The 21360-nt window shown below is 39.5% G+C and overlaps 1 protein-coding gene across 4 annotated transcripts in view; it reads right to left on the reverse strand.

Annotated features, from left to right (window-relative positions):
• arhgap46b (Rho GTPase activating protein 46b) overlaps positions 1 to 21360 on the reverse strand; it is a 103180-nt gene that overhangs the window by 29015 nt on the left and 52805 nt on the right. For 3 of the 4 annotated variants that reach the window (XM_067371768.1, XM_067371769.1, XM_067371771.1), the window contains one exon: positions 1969 to 3283. In XM_067371768.1, coding sequence (XP_067227869.1) covers positions 1969 to 3283 — 1315 coding nt within the window. Of the gene's footprint in view, positions 1 to 1968; positions 3284 to 5210; positions 5466 to 21360 lie in introns of those variants that run through there. The other variant, XM_067371770.1, reaches the window with a different exon arrangement.

Raw genomic sequence — 21360 nt, forward strand, 5'->3', positions numbered from 1 at the left:
TCACGGCTCTCGCCCGCCCTGCTCGTCACAACGTCATTTCAAACAAAATCAGGCCAAAACGAAGTTCGTTTTGTGTACTTTTTGGAAGTTCGAAACGGCTTGCCAAAGCGAACTTTCAGGAAAAGTTTGCTCCAGCTGCAAAACACCTTTGTACTACCATTGGTCAGTGACGATAACGTAATAGGAGGTGTGCGCAGAGGCTCCGCCTTCACTCGCGTGGGACGCGTCTTTGACTCATTTCGTCTGTAGAGTTCGTTGAGGTAAGATCTCCGCGGGTGAAAACATGAACACACTGGATAGCTGCTTACAGTACAAAATGAAGTTGTGTTTGTAAAAAAAATGAAGCACTAACACTGTTTTTCATGTTTGATACTGTAAAGCTTCTTGATTTTAAGCAATCTATTGAATAAAGTACTATATGAAGACATGACGTGACTGGAGTGCTACTTTGCAGAGCTCGTGCTAACATACCCATGTTGTTATGATCAGACTCTTTTCTTATGCTTTCTATAATAAATGCTTGCTGTTTTTTTCATTTCTGTTGTGTTTCTGAGAAGAAAGTGAACAGCACATATTTACATATTCATCTAACCGTCGCTCTCAACAGTGTGGGCGGCGTCAGATGTTCGTTTACAGTATAACGCTGGTCACGCATTTCGAACTTCGTTTTACCACTGAACAAGGAACGAAAAAGAACTTAATTTGAAGTATACCGGGGCCTTAATATGAATTAACTACATGTACTTACTATAGAGTTACAGTTAGGGTTAGTTAATTATGCATAATTTACTGTTATTTTTATCGTAAGTACATATACTAATGTGTAACCACGGCACTGTAAAATAAAGTGTTACCTCTTATTTTTATGGAATATATCAGTATTTATCATAAATGATTTAGCTGTGCACATCTTTTATTTTAAATAAATACTTCCCCTCTCTCTTGGAATGACATCTATTCTCTTCTCTGATGATGTGTTTACTGGTGTGAGAGTGGGACAACCTGTCACTCACATGAGATCACAGCAATAGCAAACCACAACCATCCAATCAATTCCCCATAGACAAAATCAAGTTCTTCCCAACATTTTTTTCTTCGAGAAGCCATTTCATTTATACGTCACAATAGAGATAAAAAGACTATCACAACTTCTATTTTATACCGACTTTAACTTCTGTTCATAATGACACCGATTGCTCAAGTGCCTGCACTGTTGCTTGCTAGTAAGTGTTCTTGCTAGACTTCAACTGTATCATGAACCAAATTACATGAGTTCCACTGTCTTCAGTGTCAGTATTGTGTCACTGTATATTTACTCTGCTCAAGTAGGTTATCTGCCTTTATTATGACCAATATCCTTTTCCACATAAAACACACTCTCCACACAGTCATTCAAGAAAACTGCCTGAAAAAGTAATTTATTTCTCAAGCTCTACACTGACCTACTTGCTACCCGATTCCCATATGTACATCCCACACACACAAACAAACAAACATACACACATTTCAGCTGTTCTTTTACTTTTGACTCTTTTACATCTCTCCATCATCAATCCTTTGCACACTACACTCACCGGTCTCATAATCTTACATTTTCCCCTTAATCTCTTTCTTAAGAAAAACAACCACTGGCCTTTGTACAGTCCTCTTAATCTAAGCACAACACACACCCACAGACAAAGTAAATCTCCTTAGAACGTAACATTCACACCCTCTTCAGCTCAGGAAACCCCAAGCCACACCATCTCCTGCATAGTTTCTACAACAACCGGATGGGAAGTGTTGTATAGCTTTTCCACACCATAAGACACAGTGGGACCCTCAATTGTGAGGCGTAATAAAAGAGAGAAGGTTAATTAAAAGATAAAAAAAGGAAAAGGGAATCAGATAACCTCACTGGGCTGACCAAAACAACATTTCCAGACTTACACACTCAAGCAAGTGGACAGCTGCGAAAAGTGTTTGTACCTGTGAGGGCGACCTCGGCGGTTCTGGAGAGGACAAGCTGGTCTGTGATGTTACGCTCTTCTCCAGAGAATCCACTTTCTCGTACGTCCTCTTTTGCCGGCTTCCAAGCCCATCTGTCACCAGTGGCGACAGCAGCACGTCACCATGGTTGTTGCCCCCACCCCTACACAGTGATCGGTTACTTGATGTCACATCCTCCCTTGATCCACACCCTCTTGCGCCCATCTTCAATGAACTGACTGGGGAGCGGGCAGTACTTCCAGAAGCCTCTGATCCCATCTCAGTGTCCAGACTGGCTTTGCTGCCATGAAGTGTGTTGGAACGGTTCACCACCGCCCTCATTTCTGCCATCAACTTCTCATTCAATGCGTTTAACTCACCACTGCTGCCCACCGACCCGGGCCGACCAGACCCAGTACCCAGAGCTGCACGCCGACGGTTTTTCCTTCGCAGACTTGGGGATGGCCCAGTGGAGTAGCCAGAATCCTGGTACGTGACGGCAGCAGGGCCTGGGTACTCCTGAGAGGCCAGGCTGCTTTGACGACTATGGCGAGGCTCCAACAGTCTCCACGATTGCTTCTTCTCCACAGAGATTTCCTTCTTAATCTGTGCAGAGACTGGAGACTGGGGCTGGATTTGAGGGACGGCTGGATTTGAAGGACCCTCAATGGGATTAGACATCTGGGGCTGGTGCTTGGATGTGGCTGCATCCACGTTCACCATGTGTTTGATGCACTCCCGGCCGGCCGGACTGTACTCACTAGCTGAGGAGCTGCAGATCTGTTTGGAATGGGGGAACTGGAGGAGTTTAGGAGGCTGGGTTCCTTTCGGAAGGCTGTGACTGGTGGAGTAGGGACCTCTGTGTAAGTGGTGCGCGCCTTCTACTTCCATTTCCACAGGAGGTTCGTCGTAAATGGGGGGATCCATGGGTGGAGGCTCATCGTAAATGGGTGCAGAGGGTGTAGCTCCATATTGAGGGGACGAGGGGCGGGATGTACCTGCACCAGAGTGCTGGTGGGCCGAGCAAGAGGAAGAGCTAGAAGTGGGCAAAACCAGACAGAAGTTGGCATCCCCCTTTTTGAGGTGGTATCCCTGCTTGGAGTCTCCAGGTACGGCCATTTTGTTGAGCAGAGCAGTTCTGTCAAGTTGCGCTGTGTAACCTGGTTTGGGTGAAGTGCTAATGTTGGTGGGATTGTGGTGGAGAAGGTGATGGGCAGTAGCTGGTCCCAGAGACTGGTTTCTTCCAATGCTGTTAACTTTCACCAGCATGGCAGCCTTGGATCCAGGAGCAGGCTGCCATCTTTGAGCGAAGTCCCTGAAAAACACAAAAAGAGGCTACTGTCAAGACATGCTGTGTTGTACTGCCTAGAACTGCCTTTAAATACAGCATTAGTGACTGTTTTGGAATGCTCTACATCAGTGTTTTAGTCAACACCAGCTCATTCGAGTCTGAGTCAAGACCAGAAGAGGGTCAAGTCAAAACCAGGTAGCAACTCCACACCACAAATATAGTTCTCTTCAAATGAAATTCAAGGGAGACTTGCAATGGATTCAAATAGAGTTTGAAGTTAAGATGCTGCTAACAACTCAATATACACTAAGAATAAAAATATATGGCACAAGCAGATATTTGGAAAAGTAGTGCATTTGCAATTGAATTATTATTAATCGAAACATTTAAAAAAATAAATCAACATTTGAATGTGTATAAACCAACTAAATCCAATTTTACGATTAAATTCATTTGTAATAGGTTGAAGTTAAATATGTATCATGTTACTAGTATCCTTGCTATGGAGCATAATATCTGGCAATATCCTGTGGGTATTTGAGAGCTAAACATGAAACTCTCTGTAAATCTATCCATATCTAATAGAGAGGAATATGTGGTTGCAATGCCAAGGCTGGCACAGTCCTTTCTTCTCTCATTTTCTTTCAAACATTATCTCATACATGCAAAACAAAGCCAATGAAACAATGCGTTTAGCCTTCACTAAAGAAAGGGTAAGCAATAACAATTTTAATATTAGTCTAAGGATATTGTTTTAGTATCAGAGAGCTGCTTGTGACTGTTTCAGTCAAAGCACAAACAATGTGCAGACACACACACACACACACACACACACACACACACACACACACACACACACACACACACACACACACACACACACACACACACACACACACACACACACACACACACACACACACACACACACACACACACACACACACACACACACACTATCCAGGCCACTGCAGTGGAGTGTGTAGGAGAAACACAACAGGAAAGGTTGAACAGACAGTGTGTTCCAGCAGAGTAGAAAAACAGGAATCCACTATGGACTGCTATAGTGACGCTATCAAAATGTTACAACAACATTACAAGAATGTTGTAACAATACTATAAAACCTCATCATGTAACAATTCCATTCACTTATCTCTCATCTACACATGCTGAACAACTGTAACTGTAATTTCTGCACGCAACACACTTTGAAGTTTACATTTGGTGTGTATACGTACATAAAAGTACATGTGCACATGATTAGTTTTATGTATACAGTTTGTGTGTGTTTGTGTATGTTTAAACGCACAAACCACTCATGTCATGTTCCTTCACACAAGCATAAATGCGCATGTTCCTGCAAATGCAGAGAAACCCTTGAAACTCCAAAGTAGAACGCCACTGTGAACTCCTGCAACCAATACACAACCGTAAACATACTGCACGCAAAAACACACAAGAACGTAAAAATCAACATTAGCTGATCTTTGTTTGGGCTGAATGCACCTTCAGACCTTAGACCACTAATCCAGATTATAGTGTGTACATGCTAATCTGAACTCTGCCAGACTTGCAGTTTCCTTCCCACCACAAGTCCATCAAAACAAATAAGCATCTACGCACAAGTACATTTCACTCAGACTTGGTGACCGATCGCACACACACACTACAACTGAAACAATAAACAACTCAATCGGATCAGTTTAAGAACTTCTAACCACTTTATATAAGCGCAGCTAATCAAACTACACAACATGTGCAGTAACACGCAGCCAACTTTTCCATTACAAGAAACAAATCAACATTTATATCCATATATGAGCAAAAATACATTCTCAATACAACTGACTGCATCATTCAAGATACACCTGTTGCACATGACTATCTACACTCACCTTAGACAGTGATGCACATCGTACGTTTGAGCATGCAGTCAGCAAACATACTTACCCCCGGCATACCCATAGGGGGCACGGCGATCTTTAAGGGTGCTTGGGGTGACTGAGAATTGTAGAGGACACCTCCCTCAGCTGGAAACGCAGGAAAAAACAGCCAAATCGAAGAGAAGAAGCAAGTGCCTGCTGCTCTAAACGTTTATTTTTAGCTAATCGAGCTCTTTCTGCAATTCTGCAGGTTATCAATTTCGGCTCAAATTCTTACCGTCATCCAGTGTTCGTTTAATTATGGAGTGGTATGGAGAAGGACAGCAAGAGAGCGAGGGAGGAAAGGAGGAAGGGAGGGCGAGAAGGACAAGGAGAGAGGGAGAGAGGGAGGGAGGGGGAAGGCGGCTACTTTCGGCCCTCCTCTGGGTTACAGTAGCAGGAATGCGAGTCTTGCCATCGTAACACACACACACTTACACACATTCTCAATCCGCCGGACTTGATCAGATCAGACTCTCGGTGTGTGAAACAATACATCTTCAGCTCCCTGAGAGGCCTGTATTAACTAAAAAAAACACTTCACTACACTCCATTCCTCAAGTTCTTGTCTACTCTGAGCTCATTTATAAAAACACACTCTTTGTTTGATTCAAGTGGCTGTCTACCTCTTGATCAGAACCTTTCTACGCTGTTCACAACCCAAACTTCTCTCTCTGTTTCTCTGTCCGCTGTGGTCTTTCCCACCCATTGTGTCTACTGTCTAATGGCCAAATGTCAACAATCTATTCACAGTGTCGAGTAAATACAATGTCGCAGGCTTGTAAATAATCTCAACACAAAGAACAAAACACATCATTCTATTCTGTCTCAGTCAATAAAGCTTCTTGGTATAAATATTAGGATAAAGTTATGTTACAGTGGGACTGTGTGATTGTATCTTATGTTTCCATGTTTGTTATCAGTCTTGCATTACTCTGGCCCTGTTTACACCTGATATCAATGTGCTTCTCAAATCTGAAGGGGGTCTCTTCTACACACATCACTTAAAGCACTACAAGGTTAACAACAAATAAAGTGCATTATTTTTGCTTCCAAATATACATCAATCTTAAAGGGTTAGTTCACCCAAAAATGAAAATGATGTCATTAATGACTCACCCTCATGTCGTTCCAAACCCGTAAGGCCTCCGTTCATCTTCAGAACACAGTTTAAGATATTTTAGATTTAGTCCGAGAGCTTTCTGTCCCTCCATTGAAAATGTTTGTACGGTACACTGTCCATGTCCAGAAAGGTAATAAAAACATCATCAAAGTAGTCCATGTGACATCAGTGGGTTAGTTAGAAGTTTTTGAAGCATCGAAAATACATTTTGGTCCAAAAATAACAAAAACTACGACTTTATTCAGCATTGTCTTCTCTTCCGGGTCTGTTGTCAATCTGCGTTCACGACTCCGCAGGGACGCTGCTGATGTAAGATGCTGCTGACGTGTTATCTGGTGCGCCCGAGCTTCGTTTACAGTCTGAAGGAGACACACGCTGTATTCAAGCTATTCTACATTGTTTGTATTTTGGTATTGCTATATTTTAAAATGGTGTGTAAGTGTGCATGTCGCGGATGTCCTAATCGCTAAAAACAATGACGTAAAAAAGTGCATTACCATCGCAGACAGATGAAAGGATTCAATGGAATCAATTCAAATGAATCAATTCAATGGAATCAATTCAATGGAAAGGATTCCGGAAGAGAATACAATGCTGAATAAAGTCGTAGTTTTTGTTATTTTTGGACCGAAATGTATTTTCGATGCTTCAACAACTTCTAACTAACCCACTGATGTCACATGGACTACTTTGATGATGTTTTTATTACCTTTCTGGACATGGACAGTATACCGCACAAACACTTTCAATGGAGGGACAGAAAGCTCTCGGACTAAATCTAAAATATCTTAAACTGTGCACCCGACATGAGGGTGAGTCATTAATGACAGAATTTTCATTTTTGGGTGAACTAACCCTTTAAGCACTGTGCGTTGTTGGCCAGAGAAGAACATGGCATGCTTAGTTGGGGACACTAATGTGGTGGTTTTAGTAGAGTAATACAGAAAATCAAAAAATACAGTAAAAACAGCTGTTTTCTATTTGAATATATTTAAATGCAATTTTTTTCTGTGATGTTAAAGCTAATATGCTAATTTGATGCTAAAGAAACATTTCTGATTATTATCAATGTTGAAAACTGTTGTGATGCTTCATATTTTTGTGAAAACACTGATCCATTTTTTTCAAGATTTTTCTGGATTTTCAGGACTTTGATTAATAGAAAGTTCAAAAGAACAGCATTTATTTAAATAAGAAATCTTTTTCTTTCTTTCAAATAAAAACATATCTTACTGACATATATATCTGAATGTTTAAAGGGTTAGTTCACCCAAAAATGAAAATTCTGTCATTAATTACTCACCCTCATGTCGTTTCACACCCATAAGACCTTCGTTCATCTTCAGAACACATATTAAGATATTTTTGATGAAATCTGATGGCTCAGTGAGGCCTCCATTGACAGCCAGATAATTTCCTTTTTCAATGCCCAGAAAGCTAGTAAACACATTTAAAATGGTTTGAATGGTTCAACCTTAATGTTATGAAGTAACGAGAATACTTTTTGTGTGCAAAAAAACAACAACAAAATAACGACTTTCACAATATCTAGTGATGCTTCATGAAGCTTTAAAGCTTTGTAAATCTTTTGTTTTGAATCAGTGGTTCGGAGCGTGTATCAAACTGCCAAAGTCATGTGATTTCAGTAAATGAGGCTTTGTAGCATCAAAATTTCAATAGTTCACGTGACTCTGGCAGTTTGATAAACGCTCCGAACCACTGATTCGAAACTAAAGATTTGTAAAGCTTCGAAGCTTCATGAAGCAATGTTTTGAAATCGCCCATCACTAGATATTGTGGAATAAAGTCGCTATTTTGTTATTTTTTTGTGCACAAAAAGTATTTTCGTCGCTTTATAATATTAAGATTGAACCACTGTAGTCACATGAACTGTTTTAAAAACGTCTTTAGTAGCTTTCTGGGCATTAAAGTGTTAATTATCTTGCTGGATATAGAGGCCTCACTGAGCCATCGGATTTCATCAAAAAATCTCTTAAATTGTGTTCCGAAGATGAACGGAGGTTTTATGGGTGTGGAACAACATGAGGGTGAGTCATTAATGAGAGAAATTTCATTTTTGGGTGAACTAACCCTTTAAATGTTTACACTACAAATGTGATCAGGAAAACAAAAATGGTTCAGTGAATGAAAACGAAATAGAAAAATAAAATAAATTTTAGTAAAACAAAATAGGAAAAAAGTTTTAGAATGAAAACATTTTTAAATGCTGGTAACCATTTCATTCTGATAATTTTTCATGAACAAAGAATTTTTCACAATAACATCTTGTTAGTCGATTCCTTACATTGCCCCTATGCTCTTAATAAGGAGCTCTTATCAGGTGTAAAAAGGGACTCTCATATTTGTTCTCAGAACAGATTCTGCTCAGTTAAATAAACTGAAAGGCATAGTTTTCAGCATGTATTCCTGACTTAAGTTGAGATTACTACTGAGTACACCAGCTCATTTATCTCCTGAGGGGTGAATGCGTCTGTGATGGCCAGGTGTTGAGGTTCTCACACACACTCATTCACAAACCCAACCACAAAAGACTCCCAACATCTTGGCAAGTGCAGACCATGCTGATTGTGTTATTTGCACTGAACACAAAAGGATGCTGAGAAAGGCTGGACAGGGGGCCGGAGTGCAGAACGGGGGTGTCCTGAGGGAGTGAATGTTGGAAAAGTTCAAAGGGCGTTTCTCCAACAGCATAAACAGGAAATACCAGCGCAGCGTTCACACTGAGTGAAACCGAGAGTAATGCTATAGTGATGGAGAAAACAAACGAAAGCACACGCTTCTCTTTCCCTCTCTGACTCTCGAATACCTTCAGCCAATCATCTGAGATGTAAATGTCATGTGACTGATCACTACATTAAAACTCAATGCTGGAGACAGGAACAAACTATTGTGTCACATTTTTACAAATTGTTAAGATAGATCGATACTGTGTATATATGCAGTCCATCTATGACCTCTCTATTACTTTTTAGTGAAGGCAAGTAATTGCAACTTTGTATAGATAGCACTGCTTATGATTATGAAACATTTTTTTTTTTTTTTTTTTGAGAACATGAATACGGCCAGTATAGAGTAAGAGAAATGTGAGGTTGGAGTGGAGCTCAGAGGCTAATGAACAAACACAGAGATACTCAAGTAGGCGGGTGTAAGGAGGCAAGCCAGTCACATTTGCCTTTGTTCTTCAAACTACATCTCTCCCGCTCGCTATAATCCTGCTTTACTCTTACGGTTCCAACATCTCCTCTTCCTATCTCCCAAAAACAATATCACAAATGCATTGAAACCACTGGCCCACGTACTGTACACAGTTCTTACTTTCCTACTTCATGTATTCAACAACTGAAGCCATCCAAAATCACATGTAAGACTGCGAGTAAATGTTTACATATGCTGACAGTAAATATGTTAGTGTTATGAGAGATAATCGAACAATATCACAATCACAATTTGTGTGTTTTTTATTTGCCAACAGAAGAGTTTGGTCAGGTGCAGCAAAAAGTACAAGTGGATTAAACACCAGAATTATTAGAATGCCGTAACACGTACCAATAGATTAAACACTAGAACTATTATGGCGCTTTTCCACTGCGTGGTACGACTCGCCTCGGCATGGCATGACTTGGCTAGCTTTGCTTGATTTGGTTTGCTTTTCCACTGCAGTTTAGTACCGCTACAAAGTGGGTGGAATTATAGACTGATTGTTATAGTTGCGTCGCCACCTTGTCTACTAACAGACATTTCTTTTTTCAAGTTGCATATGACGGCCATTTAAAGAAAATCGTTTATAAAGGTTGTGCTAAAGGTGGCTGTTGCTGACTATTTAAATCTAGTGGGTTTGGCGTCTCGTGTCGCAAATCCAATGCTGGTAGTGTCGATGCCTGTCCCTGTGGATGCTGTTATTCTCTCTGACCAATCAGTGATCTGCAGTGTTTACACATCACATTTTAGTATCGGTACGGCACGCTTGGAACCTCAACCGAGGTGGTACTATTTATGCGAGCCGTACCATGCAATGGAAAAGCGCCAAAGTGAGCCGTACCTAACCATGCAGTGGAAAAGCACCTAGCCTAATTTCCATCAAAATTACCCAGGACAATTTGTCCCAGGAACTTTTTTTCCCAAGAAACACCCCCAGACCTGTTGTCTGCATTTCCATAGCTTTCTAAAGTACCATGAAGATAAGTGCGGTGACGCAGGACTGCGCGCGACTTTAATAAAGCCTGAACCTTGTTGTCGGTCCATCTGTCGTATTTTTTAAACTCCAATGTTGATTCGAATAGCAAACCACTTTTACTGCACGCACCCCAACAGACTTTTAAAAATGGTGGTTGAAATAAAATGCTGCGTGAACTCAACCAATCAGCAAGTTCAGCACTCAAGTCCCACCCCCGAAAGCTCCTGAACATTGAAAGTACTACCCTGTGAGCAGGGACGTTCTGAGGGGGAAATTTTCACCCAAAACTTTATTCTGGTCCCTGCGGTCAAAACACCGAAAGTCCCTAGTTCCTGGAATAAGGTCCTGCAGTGGAAACGGGGCTTTAGAATGCCATAAAAAGTAGCAATAGATTAAACACTAGAACTATTAGAATGCCATAAAAATATAAAACACTACAACTATTAGAATGCACTAAAAAGTAGCAATAGATTAAACACTAAAACTATTAGGCCCTGTTTACACTAGTGTGTTTTCGTCAGGGGCGGTTTCTTCATTAGGGCAATAGGGCAACGCACCACCAAAGTGAGAAAGGGACGAATTTTTCAATCACATCAACCAAAGTTACGCTAGCTGTCACTGCTAGACTGTTTGTTCTGCTTCTGGATATAGTCCAATCAGCATCGAGTCACGCTCTGTGGAGTACCGCCTTTTTTTGGGCAATTTCAGTCTGGCCGAGATTTGCCCCGACTGCTCCCATAGACTTCCATTCAAAGAACTTTTCTTATCGAACTGCAGGCGCTGCAATGCAATCTCATTGGGTTCCGGGAGAGCTCGCACTAACGTGCTTTCGTCATCATATGTAACCTTAACTTGTGTAGCGATTGGTGAAAACAAACATACCTCCATTAATATTTTTCTTTAAGATGAAGTGACATCCAATAATTTTCTCAGTCCATTATTTAAATTTCACAGATATATTCTCCATCTGCAAATGTTAGAAAGTCGAGAAAATATTTCCATTTTGCAGTCAGGCGTGGACGAGTCTTCAGCAAGCACAAACTTCCGTGAACGATAGTCTTTTATGTGTTCTGTTTTGTATGTGTGTATGAGGACTCTACTGCAAACAAAATCTACCTTCGGGTATAAATAAAGTAACTTGAACTTGAACTTGAACTTGAACGAGCGCCGCCGCACGCATGCGCGCCAAACAGACGGCGTTCAATCTGAGTAAAATACATTTTGCTAAAAATATTTGTAGTTGAAAATTTGTTTTTGTTGGCGAACATAATTATGCCATATGTACAATTTCGAAAATACAACTAAGTGTATTTGTACTATAGCAGTAACTGTGTAAAGTGACTGTTGTAGGGTATTCAAAATAATAATAATTGGTCTGTTCTTTTGTTTTTATTTATTTTCATTTTTCAGTTGAGTGTATTTAACTTCTGCTTTAAAAAACATTTTGATTTTACATTGTAAAGTTACAATTTTAGAATATAGCCTAGGCCTAATGTTATTTGATCCATACTACACATTTCATGTTTGTTTTTATAGCCTTCAATATGAACATTGTTTCTAGGACAATATTGGGCAGGATATGAAATAATTTTTTTTTTTAAATTAAATACAGATTTTTTTTTTTTTTTTAGATCCCAGTCCTATACATGCCTTAAATACAGAATTTTCCATGTTTTAGATTAGTAATGATACATTATTATATCACTTGTTAAATGATTATTTAACAATTAGCCTATTAATTCCTGCATTTCTATTAATTCTATTTCTTAATTGTGCCCCACCAAAAATTTTTTGCACCAGCCGCCACTGGTTTTCGTTTTAAAACGCATAAGTTTTGCTATGGTTACGCCTGTCATTTACACTACACCGGCATTTTTGAACTTCGAAAACAGAGATTTTCGGAAAACGCTGCAGACCTCGTTTTAGGTTGCATTTCAGTATAAATGGACCAAAACAGAGACTTTTGAAAACAATGGCGTGGCTGCCCACGTTTGCTGTGCGTATCCTTGACGACCGTGAAAACAAAAACATGGAGATTGAACTGCAATTTGTGCTGGATTTGTTGTAATTTTTAGCAGTCTATGTGCAGTTAAACACTGCATTTTTTTTTTAAACTGCAGCTACCTACATGTGCAAGAGGCAAGGGTTTACACTTGTACGTGCATGCCCAGTGTGCATGAACAGTCATGTGACATGCGTTTTTGGCTGTGTAGTGTAGATGGAGATCATTTCTGAAATGCTGCGGAAACGCTAGTTTAGACGAGGAATGTTTTCATTTTAAAACACTGTTTTAAAACAAAAACTCACTAGTGTAAACAGGTCCTTAGAATGCCGTAAAAGTATAAAACACTAGAACTATTAGAATGCACTAAAAAGTACCAATAGATAAAACACTAGGGGCCCTATCATACATCCGGTGCAATGCGGACGCCAGGCGCGATGCAAGTGTGTTTTGCTAGTTTCATCCTGACGCAGTTATCATTTTCATGTCCTGTGCCATGTTGTTTAAATAGCAAAATGCATTTGTGCCCATCTGTACATCCACGGCCGTGCTGGTCTGAAAACGAGATGCATTTTTGGCGTGTTGCTATTTTGAGGCAACTGAAATAGACTGCGGCATTGACCAACTGAAACCTGGTCTACAGTCAATGGTGCAATATTTTTTTTTATTTAAAGAGCGCGTTAGTAATATGTGCCTATAGGCGGGCGCACAACACGCATACACTATGTTTATTACATCATGGCATGAGCGCGACTGGCAACTGGCTGGCAACTGGTGAGGCTCTGATTGGTTTATTGCGTGTTATGCCCAAAACACACCCATGACTCATTAAGAGAATAGAAACAACCATTTTGGACCATGTGCCAGGCACACCGACAATTTTTCCCATCATTAAACTAGCAAAAGTGGATTTGGACAAGCCCTTAGTGCACTTGCGCAGTGCGCTTTACACCATGCGCTTAGATCGTTCAAATAGGGCCCTAGAATTGCCATAAAAAGTGCCAATAGATTAACCACCAGAACTATTAGAACGCTGAATGCTGTTGTATAAATAGCTATATTTATTGGAGCTGAAAAGGATAAACAAATCAGAAGACAGACAGACAGATACAGCTGTGTTGTGTTGTGGTGATATCTGTGTAGGTGTCATTGTGTGACTGGATTTCAAACTCTGAGTATGACAGAGCGCACAGAATCACACACACCCACAAAAAAAAAACACAGTTCCCAAACAAACTGCACACAAACACTGCACACAAAAAAAAATCCACTGGGAAGGAGAATGAGAAAGAGCCAGACACAAAGACAGAGAGAGAGAGAGAGAGAGAGAGAGAAGGGGAACGGGTGGGTTGTCCTAAAGGGATTTGTCATGGGAAAGTCAAGCATGGAATCCGAAGAGACTTCGGTATTCACTGGTTTTGGAATGTTGTGAACATAAAGTATATAAAATTATGCATGTGCTTGTTTGTGAAAGTGTGTGTACGTTTGCAAAGACTTAGAATACAACTAAAATACTGAATTACTGCAAACCAATAAGCATGAGAATGATAGAGTGTGTGTGGCCGAACACGAAGGGAATATCACTATCACTTCACAAGGTCAAAGCTTTTGACCTCTGACCTCCAGGCCGACCTTACTGACCTGATGTGGGGAATATGAGCTCTAAATACTCCACATTCCATATGGCAGCACTCACACACCCTTATCCATCCAAGACCGCTCACTACATTTGACAAACACGCTCCATAACATTCACTCGGCTCACGGATCAACACGTGTCTGTGGGAGAATCGATTTGGCAGTCGCAGTGTTTAGTTTCATATACTGAGCTCTCTGTCATCTCCGTCGCTGCGTCAACAACTTCTGAGAGGAGAAAAATGTTTGAAGCCGCTGAATTTGCAGGAAGAGAAAAATAGAGCTAAGATCCGTTTGAAATGTGAGCTAACTCAATTTGGTCATGGAGAGTCAAATTGGGTTAGCAGTCAGAGCGTTTTAATTAGCGTGGCAGAAACAGTGACAGAACGAGATGAGGGGAAGAGTTTCTCTGAACTGTGGGATGGATGAAATGGTTGAGGAACAAAAACAAGCTTGTTTTCCTAAGGCTTTCGGTTCTTAGCTTACAGAAAACAGTAAGCTAATAGCTGCGATTTTTAGCGTGTACTAGCATGAGCTGCCACAAAAACTCTAAAACTTTTGTGACAGAGAGAGATGGCTGTCAAAGATATGCCTTTAATGTACTATTTGTGTCTAGTATTTTGTTGTCTAAGGGTGTGTTCACACTTGTAGTTCGGTTCGTTTGGTTCATTTGGTCCGGACCAAAGAAGAAAAAAAAAAAAAAAAACATTTAGTCCTGGTCCGATTAGCGTTCAGATTGGCAGATTTATCACCGAACCAAAAGATACTGAACCTAAAGGCACAGGGATACATTCACAATGTGATTTTATGACATATTGCCTATTTTAAGACGGAACTTACCGAACATCCAAAACAATGCTGTGTGCTGAGGTAAATGCGCTCGTTGTGTGTGTAACCTGCATATGATCTGGGGACTCGTGAAGAGCTTATTAAATGTGTAAAGGAGTCAAAACAGCGGCGGGAATCCATCCGTCACACACAAACGATCTGCTGAGATGCGCGTCTGATGCCTGTGATGGACAAACTCACGACTATGACGAGAAAAAACGACATACGTGAGGATTCTGTCCTTTTTAGGGTCTCGTCTTCCTGTTTTTGGTTCGGTTACATGTCTTTGGTCCATATGTTCAAATGAACCGCACTAACCGAGCAATAGCACCAGGGTTTGTTTTAATCGAACCAAACATGACAAGTGTGAACGCACCCTAAATTACATTTAGCATTTTGTGTAGGAAATAAAGTGCTATGAAACTGAACAAACCTAATATAACCTACAAAATTAAAAAAAAAATATTTAGCAAAAAACATATTTCTGTACAACCGGCACAGAACATGAGTCATCATATTTTTGGTCCACTTTCAATAATTTTACAAGTGTAAATCTACTAAAAGTGAATTGCGATCTTTTTGGAGCACACGAGCATATAGAAGACGTCAAAGAAATGGACATGACTAAAAGCTAATATTTTCATTTTAATTTCATGGCATGAAATTAAAGCTTAAAGGGTTAGTTCTCCCCAAAAATGAAAATGATGTCATTAATGACTCACCCTCATGTCGTTCCAAACCCATAAGACCTCCGTTCATCTTCAGAACACAGTTTAAGATATTTTAGATTTAGTCCGAGAGCTTTCTGTCCCTCCATTGAAAATGTATGTACGGTACACTGTCCATGTCCAGAAAGGTAATAAAAACATCATCAAAGTAGTCCATGTGACATCAGTGGGTTAGTTAGAAGTTTTTGAAGCATCGAAAATACATTTCTGTCCAAAAATAACAAAAACTACGACTTTATTCAGCATTGTCTTCTCTTCCGGGTCTGTTGTCAATCCGCATTCACGACTCCGCTTCTTCTTCTTCTTCTTTCCTGTTTTACGGCGGTTGGCATCCAGCTTATTGGTGCATTACCGCCCCCTTCTGCTCCGGAGTGTGGTTCACGACTCTGCAGTGACGCTGCTGACGTGTTATCTGGTGCGCCCGAGCTTTGTTCACAGTCTGAGGGAGACGCACACTGTATTCAAGCTATTCTACATTGTTTGTATTTTGGTATTGCTATATTTTTTGAAATGGTGCGTAAGTGTGCATGTCGCGGATGTCCTAATCGCCAAAAACAACGACGTAAAAGTGCATTACCAACACTGACAGATGAAAGGATTCAGTGAAATCAATTCAATGGAATCAATTCAATGGAAAAGATTCCGGAAGAGAAGAAAATGCTGAATAAAGTCGTAGTTTTTGTTATTTTTGGACCAAAATGTATTTCCGATGCTTCAAAAACTTCTAACTAACCCACTGATGTCACATGGACTACTTTGATGATGTTTTTATTACCTTTCTGGACATGGACAGTATACCGTACATACATTTTCAATGGAGGGACAGAAAGCTCTCGGACTAAATCTAAAATATCTTAAACTGTGTTCCGAAGATGAACGGAGGTCTTACGGGTTTGGAACGACATGAGGGTGAGTCATTAATGACATCATTTTCATTTTTGGGTGAACTAACCCTTTAAATAACACTCATTCAGCTAGTTTACTCAATATACCAACTCAATAGTGCTCATGTTCACTTAGTGAGCAGGAGCCAAATTCATCAAATGTTCCATGGCTAAGTGCATAGTCTGTTAAAATGTTAAATTATTTTTTAAATGTTACAATGTTTTCTCCTATTCCGTCTTAACATGCAGAGACAACTACAAGCAAACCATTCATTTGTTGATTATTCCAAAAAATCTAAACACTGCCGCTATCAAAACATTGCTCTGTTTGTTTAAGCATCTATTTAATTTATCGAAATGATAACAATATAACTACCTGATGACCTCCATAAATAAAAGTTGAACATGCAATAATAATAAAAATATAAAACTAGTATCAGCAAATTCATGACCGGAAGTGAGTCATTGTGCCTGTGTGACAGTGATACAGCAGTGCTCTCCTGATAATGGCCTACTTTCTGAATGAGGCCATGAGAGATGTGACACAGGACAAACAGATTAGAGTGTAAATGTGACCAAAGTCTGGCACAGCCCTGTGTGAATGCGAGAGCGCGTGCACGCTAGCGTTTGTTACCCCATCATACAATAAAACCTCACACACATGATCCACAAATGTAATGGGATAGTGTAATATCTCCCTTCATTTCTGTCTCTCAGGGAAGGGGTACCATAGTGAAGACGACGTGTATTTCTCATGGCTATGTGCCACTGAAGAGGAAAATATGGCAAGTATTCAGACGGGCATAAACACAGACCGCTAAAACACGTGGGTCCAGAGTGAGAGGGCTTCTGTGAACTCAACGACCCTCCTAATGTTACTCAAAACCGACAAACTTCAGCAAGCAAGTGGAAATACAACGACTATTTATGATAAATTTAATTATTTGATCATGAATATCACATTGATTTTAATGTGTTTTTATTAGGCCATTAATTTTCCTACAGACCACAGCAGTAGACCACTTTCATAGCTACATATACAGTACAGTCCAAACGTTTGGAACCACTAAGATTAACAGTAATATTGTGAAATATTATTACAATTTAAAATAACTGTTTTCTATTTGAATATATTTCACAAAGTAATTTATTCCTGTGATCAAAGCTGAATTTTCAGCATCATTACTCCAGTCTTCAGTGTCACATGATCCTTCAGAAATCATTCTGATATGCTGATTTGCTGCTCAAGAAACATTTAATGTGTACAATATTTTTTTCAGGATTATTTGATGAATAGAAAGTTCAAAAGAACAGTGTTTATCTGAAATCTAACATTATAAATGTCTTTACTGCCACTTTTGATTGATTTCATGCATCCTTGCTGAATAAAATTATTAATTTCTTCAATTTCTTTAAAAAAAAATAAAATAAAAAAATTCTTACCGACCCCAAACTTTTGAACGGTAGTGTATATATAATGCTACAGAAGCTTTGTATTTCAGATAAATGCTGTTCTTTTGAACTTTCTATTCATCAAGGAATCCTGAAAAAAAAGTACACAACTGTTTTCAACATTGAAAATAATCATAAATGTTTCTTGAGCAGCAAATCAGCATATTAGAATGATTTCTGAAGGATCATGTGACACTGAAGACTGGAGTAACGATGCTGAAAATTCAGCTTTGCATCACAGGAATAAATTACTTTGTCAAATATATTTAAATAATACACAGTTATTTTAAATTCTAATAATATTTCACAATATTACTGTTTTTTACTGTATTTTTAATTAAATAAATGTAGCCTTGGTGAGCAGACGAAACTTCTTTTAAAAACATTAAAAATCTTAGTGGTTCCAAACTTTTGGACTGTACTGTGTATTCATGCAATTAGTAATATTTGAATAGCGACTCTTAATTTACTGTGATACTGTGAAGCATGTAATTGCTAGTCATCAAATGAAATAAAAAAATAATAATTTGTGCTTTAAAGCAGGTTTGGCTGGTCAAGCAGATAGCCCTGCCCCAAACTCACACTATTGGGATATAGACCGACCGAGATGGAGCTTAACAGACCCCCTATAGCATGCAGTGAGTTTTGTGGGGGGCAATTGAGAATAAATGGGGGAAAGTCAAGTGAGAGGAGGCAATGCCTCCATCACGCTATGACTGGATATGATCGGTTATGATTCGCTATGAATGACTGTGGAGTTTTTTCAGTGAGTGTTTACCATGCTAGATGACAGATGAAAATATGCTGACTATTAAAAAGAACAGCTGAACATCAGTTCACAAATAAAATATTTTGTTTAAATTGTTACAGTCAACTGGTTTATTCACAAATAAAATATTAATTCAAAACTGAAGCTTAAATTAGAATGCTCCAGACACCTCGGCATTGTACATGTGCTTACCAGGGCAGACCCTACAATATAAAAAGCATGAGTGTGTCCTGCTGGGTGGCCCTTTGAGTTGAGCACTCGCTGACTCTCTGATGCTTCCTTTATCTCTTGCAGCCCTATAATCACACACACACACACACACACACACACACACACACACACACACACACACACACACACACACACACACACACACACACACACACACACACACACACACACACACACACTACTAGGTAAATAGTACTAGTGTCTAATTGATGTTACTAAACTTGCAGCTTCATTTTAGTAGAAGTATAAGATATTGTACTTCTTTGTTTATTCCATCCCTCCCTTTATTTCTTAACCTGTATTCCTGTAATTACACTCAACCCATCCTAAAATCTACTATGTATTTGGTGAAGCTGGTTTTGAACCTGAACAGAGCGTTTCTGTGTTCACGGAGTGGAAGACTCGTCCTCTGGGTCAGGAAGCATATGAATACCTCTCTGAGTACTGTGTGTGTGTGTGTGTGTGTGTGTGTGTGTGTGTGTGTGTGTGTTTTTGTGACATATCAGGACACAAATGTGTATAATGACATGAGTATGACAGAGGTATTACAAGGAGAGTGTGACATTGTGAAGATATTACCCCATGTCCCCATTTTTCAAAAGGCTTATAAATCATACAGAATGAGTTTTTTGTGAGAAAGTAAAAATGTTCACAGTTTCCTGTGATGGTAGGTTTAGGGGTAGGGGTAGTGTAGGGGGATAGAAAATACGGTTTGTACAGTATAAAAACTATAACGCCTATGAAATGTCCCCACAATTCACAAAAAGAAGTTTGTGTGTGTGGCACAATGCCAGTCTGGGCTTGGTCAAAACTTTGCTCTGCTGTTTCTGGTAGGGTGCTGTTCATATATGCTGAGTGGTGACATTTTAAGACAGGTTTTTCTTTTTCTTTTCTTTTCTTTTTTTTTAAATCAGTCTGTACTATCAGTTTTAAAACTAGATTTATACATTTTTCAGAAAAGAAGAAAAAATCCCAACCTGTTAGTATAAGTAGTGATAGTGATGCTGTCTTAGCAAATGGCACTCACGAACATTTTTTTGTAGGCACATGTGAACGTATACAATTTACCGGTTCCTTTTCTCTAAAGACCATGTGCTCCTGAAATATCTGCATGTTAGATACAATGTCGGCCCCACAGAGGAAAAGATAATGCATGAGATCTGAAAGGACACGTCCAATTAAAGCATTCGCACGCAGGACGATAGATCCAGAGATAGAAATAAAAACAATAACAACATGAGGTAGTCTGTCACGAGATGATCTCCACAGATTAAAACAGATGTCATGCTGTTCTTCAAACATCACGTACTGCATACTCAAAACACATTCAATGAAAACAGACAGATCATGAAAGCTTTTCATTATCATGCAGTTCCAAACTAATATGCTGTTGTTTTCCTGTTGAGTAAAAAATTGTGAAGAACCATTAGGCAGCTCTTGATGCAACTAGTAAAAGTGCTATAAAAGTGGTCCACATGATGTAAACTCTAATTTTGACCTTCAACCGTTTGGGCTCCATTGAAGTCCACTATAAGGAGAATAATCCTGGAAGGTTTTCATCAAAAACCATAATTTCTTTTCGACTGAAGAAAGAAAGACATGAACATCATGGATGTCATGGGGGTGAGTAAATTATCAGGAAAATTTTATTCGAAAGTGAACTAATCCTTTAACAATAACAACACTGCTTTTATGATACTTCTATGATGCTTTTGCATCATTATTGGAACTCGACAGCCTCTGGTTACTCTGCCTGTTATTGTATGGAAAAGAGCTGCATGAAAACTCTTTAAAAAGTGTAATTTTGTGTTGCACAGAAAAAAAACATCATACAGGTTCAAACCCATGATGGTGCATAAATAATTTTTCATAACTGAGCTATTCCTTTAAGCACTGATTTATAGTCATCAAAGCCTGATTCTCTTCTCTTAATCCACTGAGATCCACTCTCGTCTCAGTGTCCTCGGGAGCGTGTCTTTCTCTGCTGGGATATGGCTGGTAAAGGGGGATGAGGGTTTATACCCGCCCTTTGTTCTCAGATCTAATCTGAATGGATTTCTGCCTTCTACAGGAGGACATAATGCAAGAATGTAAGAGACAGATTACTGCTGCCCACCTCAATCCTCTTTACCAGAGAAACCTCACAGCGAGAAAAGAAAAAGTAAATGAGCGAGAGGGAAGAAAAGAACAAAGGAGGGAAGACACCCATAATTCCCTCTGTCTTTAGCACATAGTTGAGTCACAGGACCCCATCCTGAGACTAATCTCTAACACTCAACACATTACACACAATTTGCAAGAATAAATGCAAATTCAACTAACTGTCGCATT

The sequence above is a fragment of the Chanodichthys erythropterus genome, chromosome 20 (assembly GCF_024489055.1).
Source record: "Chanodichthys erythropterus isolate Z2021 chromosome 20, ASM2448905v1, whole genome shotgun sequence".
In the NCBI taxonomy this organism is placed as follows: Eukaryota; Metazoa; Chordata; class Actinopteri; order Cypriniformes; family Xenocyprididae; genus Chanodichthys; species Chanodichthys erythropterus.